The sequence below is a fragment of the Dreissena polymorpha genome, chromosome 2 (genome assembly GCF_020536995.1).
Source record: "Dreissena polymorpha isolate Duluth1 chromosome 2, UMN_Dpol_1.0, whole genome shotgun sequence".
Lineage (NCBI taxonomy): Eukaryota > Metazoa > Mollusca > Bivalvia > Myida > Dreissenidae > Dreissena > Dreissena polymorpha.
The window spans coordinates 78,064,299-78,075,193 of NC_068356.1; the positions used below are offsets into that span (position 1 = coordinate 78,064,299).

Sequence of the window (10,895 nt, forward strand, 5' to 3'; positions counted from 1 at the left end):
CACTCGTTAACACTAGGTTCCGATGACCTCCCATGTTTTCTCGCGATACTGTTGGGAGTTATAACAAAAGCTCAAGTTTGATACACTTAAACAGGGACCACTTAACGTGTCTTTTATGAAACCCCATAACCCTAATTATGGAGAAATCCCGGAAAGGTTGCCGTCAATAGGTCACACATTTGATAAATAATGCATTAGTCTAGGTACATAATGCCAATGCTGTTGACAGTGGTCACAATAACCGTCATGGTTTCCTGTGATAGAACACGTAAGGCACAACATACGTTGTTGAAGCAGTGTTTTAATTTCATATCATGAGTGATTTAAAGCTAACAGAAACCACAGGTGAGCAGACATCCCGCGTTAAAGGCCATTGTCTTATCACCACAGACGTAGCCTTGGGCCAAAGAACACGTTTCGAGTGTTCCGGTGTCTTGACACACTGAAATAAAAACAAGACACCAAAATAAACGCAAGTATGATTATTAACATTATGCAAGGTGCACCCCTTATTGGATTATATGCAGCTTGACTTTTCTTGTGCAATATTAAACCGTTTCAATTTCGATAAGTATCTAAAATTAAATGCGTTATATATGGAGGCACATTTGATTGTGTAATCTGTTAATAATTTATAATGTTGCCTCATATCAAAATTTAATCGAGATCTTCTAAATTAATGAATGCAACAAAGGTTTGTGAATTTACCAAATATAAGTGACTTAACTAAAGCATTAGTGATCCACTTACAACTTTAGCTTAATAAAGAGTTTGAAATTGTTAGGTATTAAACTAACAGACGATTTTAAGATGAAGAATTTATTGATTGCTTGCCGATTATTCTATCGTGCATTGATACGTTTATGATGAAGTCCAATATTAACAAAGGTAAGGAAAAAAAAGTATCCAGACTTTATATTTTTGCTACGTTAAATTGCATTTTTTATATTAATTTCTTTCCAATGTTAGTCAGTCGAAACACAATGTGTGGTACGGACATGACCCTCCCCTTTTACATACATGTATTTATATTACCTCTGGTTGTATTGTCTGAACATTGTGTGGTATATTTGACGATAAGGTAGAAAACAAATTAGATACCTTGCGCAGTTTGATTTTTTGAGACGCACTGGTTATTACAAAGGTCACTGTTGCAGCAGTTGTAACATAAACCATTTGAGCCGGTGCTCTGCCTTTTCCCCACTATCTCATCTACATGTATAGTTGCCATTAGACGGGAACATGCCTTTTATTAAAAAAATATGATCCGTGTTAAACGTGCACTAAAGAGTGTCACTCCCAGATGGGTTATCGAAATGAAGTAAAAACTAGTTTAAGATATATAGTGTCGCATGATAACATATAATAGTTTAATACAACAGAAAATAATAATGACCGAAACAACTACATGAATTGATGCAATGTGTGAAGAATATGTACTCTATATAGTCGGGGTGTCAGCGATTTGTATGCGAACAAATACGAGGCGGTTAGCATTCCCATCTTTGACACACGATTAGTAGTAAAGGGATGTTAACATATTGTTGTACTAGAAACAGTGTAGTTGTAAAGTGAGACATCCGTATATAACACTATACTTACGGCTTTTCCAATAAGACTAGTAACATATTTAATAGTTCCGTGGTTAGTAGCCACCAGCGATTCTACACACGCCTGTAAAAACAAATATTGACGGTGCCTGATTATACAATATTTAAATAAAAGCACTACAATCAATCGATTTACGACAGCAGTTTATGTTTGATGTGAGAACGAAACTATGACTCATTTAATTGAAGTTCAAATCAACCAACAAATGCACAAACATTGGAAACATTTATTTACATGATACGTTCAGGTGCGAGTACGGAAAGCAAACGTTGCGAAATACATACACTATTTAATTCTGGCCTCATGAGGCTGGTTGTGGTAGACGGCAATATGGTTTAATTTTTATGCAGTCGATTGAAATCAAGCGCAGTACACGTTAAGTGGTTACATTTTTAGATAAAGTGTTCGAAGGAAACGCGGAACAATACTTCTATTTGAAAAAGTATTAAACAGTTTGACAGCTTCACATGATGATCGACATAACATCGGGCTTTTTAATTCAGCACACATTTACTATTGTTTTGATTGCATAGCTCGACGTTCTGATTAACATCGACGAGTTTTGGTAAATTTAGTCTTTCTGTCCTTCATATTACAATTTTAGATATTCACTTATACCCGATGTTTAAAAAAATAAGCCAAAGTATGCTTATTTTTTTCCGATCATTCAATGAGACAAGAAAACTATGTTGATACGTCTTGCAAACTATACTAAAGCAGTTCAACATAGAGCCAATAATATACATATTCATATGAGGATATCGTCTTTTTCCAAAGGGAAATTTGTATACAATATCTAACTGAACAGAAATCTTAACAATCAATTTCGGATTTTAAACATTTACTAAACCTTTGTTAAAACAGAGCAAGCCGCCCTCTCATACAATCATTGCATAACCACGAAGTGTTATATACTTGCAAAAAATGCATAAAATTTAGATATGCACATTATCACAGTTTTGTTATTTCGACGCATGCGTACTTATGCTCGCTATATCGCATGTTTTAATTGGCGATGAGTTGTTTATGCTTTAGTCACAGACAGAGAAACTTTCTTTATGTTCTGTTCGGTGAAAGGAGCAGTTTTATTTAGCTAACCATACATATGAGTACATTTCATTGGTGGATTTCTAATCAGGTCAAACCTAAACATACACATAGGACAGCTATTGTGCCATAAGTGTAATTTTTGACAGTAATGACGAACATTTATTGCTGCTATGGAACCTTTGGGACCGATATTAAACTGAACAGCATGATTCTGTATTTTATAATTTCTGAATTACTGATATAAGTATAAATACTTGTTTCAGATGAGCGGGATACAGCAAGTAAAATTCAAGTTGTTAGGTGTATTTGAACATTAAAAACGATAAATTTTCTGCAAAATGTTGATGGACTTAAATAAAACTTTAAGAAAGGAAGCAAAGACTTGAAGAAAAACTCTAGAACTCTAGAAAAAATGTTTGTGTTGATTGGCTTAAGCATGATTTAGTGTAACCAAAGATCACTTATTTGTTGCAATCTAAACGCAAAAGGAAATAATGTTCGTAATTGATACATGACATGCACAAAACACAAACACCATGAAAAAAGAAAAACAGAAAAAACGAACTAACAAAATAAGCATTGTCCTACTTCTGCATTATAGTTCGTCATTAAATGCTGATTTTAATTTGATTTGTGTTAAGTGTACACCGGTGAGAATTTTTTGCGTTTATATTTAAATTGAAAACTATATACGCCATTCTCAAATGAAAGAACTCTATCATAAAAGCTCGACCTATGCTCATTTTATGCAACTCTTCAAATCAATAAATCAATTCTCTTCATACCGACATCAGCCAGAAGTCTCCAAACAAATACACCATCCATACAATAAGTTATTTTGTACTGATTTAAAAGCAATTTACCACATACATTAGCTGTAACATCTTATGTTGGAATAAATATTACCCGGGTTGATATATTTTGTTGCGTTTGTATGTAATATTGGGCCAAACATACATTGATAAAATATTTATAAAGCATGCTTTAGATTTAAGATTGAGAAACTTAAACGCTTTATTATTTTTCAAAAATTGTGTATATATTCTTTTTTTGAGCTTTACTACAGTCAAAACTATAGAGATTAAATAGGCAAACATAACTATGAACTATGTCACCATGATCAAACTAGAAATGTTTCGACTCCGTATAATATGTAATGTTGTCATATATAATGATTGATGTTCCAATAATTCGATGTGATTATCGTTGTGTTTTTGCATGACATAATTAAGATTTTTTAGTTATATCTAATGTGTGTAGAGCCACTACCTGGTCACTCGATGCTTCGATAATTCTATCGCAATCCTCGGCGTGATCCAATCCCTGCGGACAATCGTAGCACATCAAACCTCGGTCCGCAGGATATCCTTCAAATATAAGCAAAGTGAAACGTCAGTAGCTCAAGCAGAAGGGAAATCATATTATATTATATTACGTTGTACTTTTATGAATGACTATGATCATTTGCAGTCTGGCGTAGCCAAATAATACATTTGGTTTTTGAATTGGTTTAGTGAAGCTACCAAACCTCACAGATACTCCAGAGTGATTCAAATGAAGTGTTTAAATACATGTATTACAGTATTGTAGTGCATGCTTTTAGATATGTTGACGTTAAACAAGACAGAATTGAAACCGAAGCTTTATCGCAGACGAAGAATACAATATGACACTATCAACACCTTACGAATCTTACTACTTCCGTTCCATGACCATTTTGAACATAAATCAACATAATTTTAGTGTTTTTCCCAGGCCCTTTTTGCGTGGCGCTGTGCCACGCCGCCTTTTTTAAGCGCCACTCTGCCCGTTTCAAAGGCAAAAGCCACCACGCGCCCTTATTGATAACATCTTAATTGCCCCTTGACCAAACTCCAAAGCAGACTAGTATCAGAGAATGCCCCTAAGGCAGCTATTCACGGAACGGTATGCCCTTTTTAGCCTAAACTGCGCGTCAAAATGACCTTTTTGAATGTAATGCGCCATGCCCCTTTGCTCTCCTGAGAAAAACACTACATTTGGAGCCGACCCGACAATATAAAATAATGATGTGTTAACAAATTTTATACGCGCTTCTAAAGTACAAGTTACCTGGGCCTCCGCCATTTTATACGCGCTTCTAAAGTACAAGTTACCTTTGCCTCCGCCATTTTAAACGCGCTTCTAAAGTAAAAGTTACCTTTGCCTCCGCCATTTTATACGCGCTTCTAAAGTACAAGTTACCTTTGCCTCCGCCATTTTATACGCGCTTCTAAAGTAAAAGTTACCTTTGCCTCCGCCATTTTATACGCGCTTCTAAAGTACAAGTTACCTTTGCCTCCACAAAGTGTGGCCTGGCACCAGGGTTGGTCGCAGCACTGGGAACAAAACAAGTTACTGTCCCGCTTTCCACCTAGGACTGTCGGGCATCTCTGGCGTGACATATAATGGTATTAATATAATATATGATGAAGTAACAAATAAATATATAAAATACACAATACAATTTATTTATAAGAACTCCTCATCGTGCATTTCAATAATCTCCATTTTATGTGGTTATTAAGTATTCATTCCATGTTCTGCATTTTTATCTAAATTGACCATAAACCATAATTATACCTTGCTAAGCAAAATAACATCCATAATCTTTAAAGCTTTATTGTGAATTTTCAAATAAGAATTATTTCATTGGCAATTCAATTTTCATGTGGCGTTGCTTATTAATATTCAGTGACCATTATCAGAAAAAAATCCAGATCTTCGGTTAGCAATACGAATACTGCTTACGAGCATCATTGATTCAACATACATGTAACATAAGCGTAAACTATTTACGCTGAAGCACGCTAGATTTTCTTAATATCAAACGCGACTTTAAACATACTCGACGGTCTCTGCAACCTCCTTGATATGTCAAGTGCCCTTGAACTGTATAATGTCCGTCTAAATAGCAGATCTGAAATAAAGCAGTTGTGGAAATGAACATCTTGTAATATACATCTTCGAAAAGCTTTTACATGCGCTTTTGACGTATTTACATGTACAAACACGAGTGAATATCATGTACAACATATGATATCAACAGGTTGACATAGAAACAAGTAAATGCGTCATTCTCGTGCATTTACCAGCCGTTAGAAAACGTAAATTTACCAATTAGAAAATTGTAAATCGTTTGACTTATGTTGCATTTTGACATTTAACCCATTTATGCCTAGTAGACTCTCCCATCCTTCTAAATTGGATCAATTTATTTCCAAAATTAGGGATGTCTAGTATATTTATTTCTATATTTAGAATATTTCTAACAGAAATTCCTTTAAGCAAACAGCGCAGACCCAGATGAGACGCCGCATCATGCGGCGTCTCATCTGGGTCTACGCTGTTTACCAAGGCCTTTTTTCTAGACGCTAGGCATAAATGGGTTAATAATGACATGCAATAGACAAACACATTTTTCTTGCTTTTTAAATACCATGTTATCATATTTTTATGAAATGATTCTTAAACATGTTGTCATATTTTGTAAACATATTAATTATCATACAGTACTTTGTTCGATACTACGTTATTATAGAGTAAACGTGATAGGTCTTCTTTTTCCGGGCCTTATTGAAAAACCTGAACAGTTTAAAAATGACAACACAATTTTGACATAAGTGGTTTTTGAGGTATTGCTTATTAAACCGTCAACAAACGTTCGTTTTGTTTGCCTGCGTTAACAGTACATTCGCCTGAAATAACCTATTGCGGCAGGTGTAATGATGTGTAATATGCATGGAATCATAGGGATAAAGTCGCACACATGGATATTTTTAAATGTATGCAAAGTGATGAAAAACTTTTGTATACCTCGTTTGGACCGCAAGTTTGGATGTCGGAACAATCACGTATGCTCTCTACCTGGTCACAGGCTAGACACACCAACCCGAGTGTCGTTGGGGCTGTTCAACAAAGTCATTGACAAAACACACTGAGCTTATTATATTGCTTTTTCTTGTTTTGTTTTAAAACAATGCTCTAATATTCCAGACAGTGTTTGATACGAAATTTGTATAGAATGGTCAAATCGAATATAACACATAAATAAATATTTTTATTTAAACAAGACATACTCTTGATTTCGTCGCTTATATTTTCTTTGTAACTATGAGTATTTATAAACAAATAGGATGCCAACATTATTTTTGTTTGCGATACGCGCCTCAAATAAGAGTCGAAATTGCAACAACTTTTAAGCATGACAACCTTTCGAGTTACTCGTAACATGTACAAAAGTTGATGTTTTCTTCTCAATAAAATGAGACTCGGATGATGTGGTTAAAAATAAACATAATATGTTGATGCACACGTTTTGTGTATTAAAAAAGTGCATCCCACTTTATTAGTTACACGTGACACAAAAATCCGACGGGCGAAAAACATCAATGTGCCCTCTTGAAAATGTTGAGGCATGAAAAGGTTATGTTTTTTCTAACGCCACATAACATTTTTATAAGTTAAATTCCGATTACTGTTAAAGTAGAGATATGAATGTTTTTTTTTGTAGTTACACAATAGTTCTACAAATTCAAGTGGTTAATAAATGAGGTTTAATATTCACAAACCTCAATTATAAGTAAAGTCTAACAAGAGGGCCAAGATGGCCCTAGTTCGCTCACCTGAGAGGAGTCAGTTCATTCAATCTTTACCAAACGTCAAACTTGACCTAGATATTGTCCAGACAAACATCCTGGTCAAGTTTCATCATTATTGAACCAAAACTCTGGCATATGGCGTGATTTTGTTTCTGTAAGATTTGACCTGGGGACCTATATTTTGATTAGACCCCCCTTACCAGCCATCAAACTTTGCTTACAAAAATAAATATTATGACCAAGATTCATAAAATCTGAAACAAAATTGTGACCTCTAGAGTGTTTACAAGGATTTTGTATAATATAATGAAAATTTGGACAATCTAAGGGCAATAGTTATGGCATTATTTATATGATATATATATAAAACCAATCTTTTCACCGAGTTTCATGATGATTGGGCAAAAATTGTAGAGTGTTCACAAGCTTTTTTTTACTATATAAATATAATAAAACTGCCCCCCCCCCCCCCCCCGGCAGCCATGTTATTCAACTGACCGGAACCATTTTCAAACTCAACTCTCATATCAAGGAAACATATGTTCCGACCAAATTTCATGAAAATTTGGCCAAAAATGTGACTTCTAGAGTTTTCACATGTTTTCACTATATTCATATAGAGAAAAATGCCCCGCCCACTGGCGGCCATGTTTTTTCACCGATCTGGACAATTTTCGAACTCATACGAGATATCAATAAAACCAATGTTTTGACCAACTTTCATGATGATTGGGCAAAAATTGTGACTTCTAGAGTGTTTACAAGTTTTCTCTACAGCCAAATCAGGAAAACTGCCCCCCCCCCGGCAGCCATGATATTCAAATGACCGGAACTATTTTCGAACTCAACTCTCATATCAAGGAAACAAATGTTCTGACCAAATTTCATGAAAATTGGGCCAAAAATGTGACTTCTAGAGTGTTCACATGTTTTCACTATATACATATAGAGAAAAATGCTCCGCCCACTGGCGGCCATTTTTTTTCACCGATCATTTTCGAACTCATGAAGATTGGGCATGAAATGTGACTTCTACAGTGTTTACAATTTTTTTCTTTTTTTTACCTAGTGACCTTGTTTTTGACCCGGCACGACCCAGTTTCGAACTCGACCGAGATTTCATTGGGGCAGAGCTTCTGACCAAGTTTCATGAAGATCGGACAATAAATGTGGCCTCTAGAGTGTTTACGAACAAATGTGAACGGACGGACAGACGACGGACAAAGACCGGTCACAAAAGCTCACCTGAGCAATCAGGTGAGCTGATAAAACCAATGTTTTGACCAATTTTCATGATTATTGGGCAAATAATGTGACTTCTAGAGTGTTCACAAGCTTTTTTTACTATATAAATATAATAAAACTGCCCCCCCCCCCCCTGGCAGCCATGTTATTCAACTGACCGGAACCATTTTCAAACTCAACTCTCATTTCAAGGACACAAATGTTCTGACCAAATTTCATGAAAAGTGGGCCAAAAATAATGTGACTTCTAGATTGTTCACATGTATTCACTATATACATATAGAGAAAAATGCCCCGCCCACTGGCGGCCATGTTTTTTCACCGATCTGGACCATTTTCGAACTCGTCCATGATATCAATAAAACCAATGTTTTGACCAAATTTCATGATGATTGGGCAAAAATTGTGACTTCTAGAGTGTTTACAAGGTTTCAATATAGCCAAATAAGGAAAACTGCTCCGCCCACTGGCGGCCATGTTTTTCAACGGACCGGAACCACTTTTGAACTCGACCAACATATCATTAAGGCAAACATTTTGACAAAGTTACATGAAGATTGGGCATGAAATGTGACTTCTACAGTTTACCTAGTGACCTAGTTTTTGACCCAGCATGACCCAGTTTTTAACTTGATCGAGATATCATTGGGACAAATCTTCTGACCAAGTTTCATGAAGAACCGACATGAAATGTGGCCTCTAGAGTGTTTACAAACCAAATGTGGACGGATGGACGGACGGAAGACGGACAAAGACCGGCCACAAAAGCTCACCTGAGCAATCAGGTGAGCTAAAAATGCTTTACCTTTCACAGATATTAACAATAGTACTGCAAAAAGAAGCATGGTAATCTGAAAAAGAGGTATGTTTTTGAGAGATTGAGAGATTGTTTAATATGTATTCAAGTCATATTAAAACAATAAATTGTTGGTAATTTTGAAATAAGGTAAACGTCGGTATGACCGCTACAGACGTTTTTGGACGACACATTCGTTTTGAATAAAATCTTTTCAAGATGAACAAATACCATAACATTATATTATAATGGTTAAATATTGAATAGAAAATGAACGTCATTTAGAACTGTACCAACTACCAGAGTCATGCAACTAAACCTGTCTTGCTTTTCGAGGCGATATATAACATGGAACATGGAAATTCTTACACCACCGTCCAATACTTGTCTATCACTAATACTTTATTACTTGAACCACATACACTATGTTTACAGCAGGGACATGTTTACAGATACGATGATAAAGGTCCCATTACAGTTCTTATAGATAAGAACATGGTCTTAACTTGATGTTTCATTACCAGTGACTTACAAATTCGTATACCAAAAGTAAGGAAGAACACAATCTACCAGACGTGGTTAAATATTTCACAATGTCAAATAAAATGAATAATAATTAAATAAATGCTACCTGCACATGTTTAGAATATCATAAATAAAACAGTACACTCACATCTTTTCTTCTTTGTGCGAAAGTGACGAACGGAAAAACTATAGGGGACGTCGACTATATAGAAACTAAGCGAAGACCAGGGTCACGAATAAAGCTTGTTCCTGTTCGCTATCTCTTTAAGAAAGAGTGAATAGGTGTAACATGTTAAGAATCTTATCTTTTCTACGAAAACGTATTTTGAATTATTTAAAACTTTACTCATGAAACAAATCAAAGAAACGAAAGAAATACTCAAATAAAAAATACATAAGATATCATATTTACATCTTTTTGAATATCTTCTAAGAATCAGTTTTGTAAAGCGCATTACATTGACAGTAGTTTGCGGTTGTAAAAGTCATGTGTATAGGTTGATAAAAATGTTGATACGCGTGACTCCTAAGTGTTAGCTTGATGTATGCTTACATTTGACATATATTTAGGTCACCTATCACGTAATATAAAGACGATTATATTAAGCGGGGAGCAACATCACATCTTGTTACGAAAAGCACGAAAGATGAGCATGAAAAAATGCACATTTTTAACAAGGTAAGGTAATAAAAGAACAGATCTTCCAATATATGACCCGTACAAACACACTACATTTTTAATAACTATAAATGAAATTAGGTATCAATAATTGTACGATGAGTAACATTTCGTAATACACGAATGTTGGCTTGTTCCATTGCCGAAAACTACATTTAGACTCACGTCGTACATCGAATCATTTCCGTCGTCAGTTGTCAAAACGAAAGTACGGTTGATATTCAAATGGATTATTTTTTCTCTGTCCGGGATATTGTTTTAGTATGTTGATGCTGCATTAACAAATAAAAGTGTATATGAAGTGAAAACACCAAAAATAAACAACGGTTGCGATATGGTAGACTTTTTACTCCAGGACTCCAGGGGTCAG

General features: G+C 35.2%; 1 protein-coding gene across 6 annotated transcripts; it reads right to left on the reverse strand.

Moving 5' to 3' along the window:
* Window positions 1-281: 281 nt before the first annotated feature.
* Window positions 282-10,137, reverse strand: LOC127867707 (uncharacterized). Of its 6 annotated transcripts, none has more exons than XM_052409048.1 (9): window positions 9,995-10,137; window positions 9,331-9,376; window positions 6,496-6,587; window positions 5,528-5,599; window positions 4,973-5,072; window positions 3,931-4,028; window positions 1,603-1,674; window positions 1,102-1,246; window positions 282-442 (listed from the first exon to the last, which is right to left on the reverse strand). In XM_052409048.1, the coding sequence occupies exons 2-9, from the start codon at window positions 9,368-9,370 to the stop codon at window positions 330-332; spliced, it is 732 nt and encodes a 243-aa protein (XP_052265008.1). In that variant the 5' UTR covers window positions 9,371-9,376; window positions 9,995-10,137; the 3' UTR covers window positions 282-329. The 6 variants fall into 6 exon arrangements, with proteins under 6 accessions (XP_052265008.1, XP_052265012.1, XP_052265009.1 ...); XM_052409052.1 differs by having other exon boundaries at window positions 9,953-10,029; XM_052409049.1 differs by lacking the exon at window positions 9,995-10,137 and adding an exon at window positions 9,641-9,758.
* Between the last annotated feature and the right edge of the window lie 758 nt (window positions 10,138-10,895).

Bases quoted from the DNA above. Each gene is read 5' to 3' on its own strand.
- LOC127867707 (XM_052409047.1), bottom strand. From the start codon at position 9,678: ATGTTCCATGTTATATATCGCCTCGAAAAGCAAGACAGGTTTAGTTGC. The intron at 6,588-9,330 runs GTAAAGCATTTT...TTTGTTGAACAG, and splicing joins ATTGTTAATATCTGTGAAAG to CCCCAACGACACTCGGGTTG. The intron at 1,247-1,602 runs GTAAGTATAGTG...TTTTAATAAAAG, and splicing joins CTAGTCTTATTGGAAAAGCC to GCATGTTCCCGTCTAATGGC.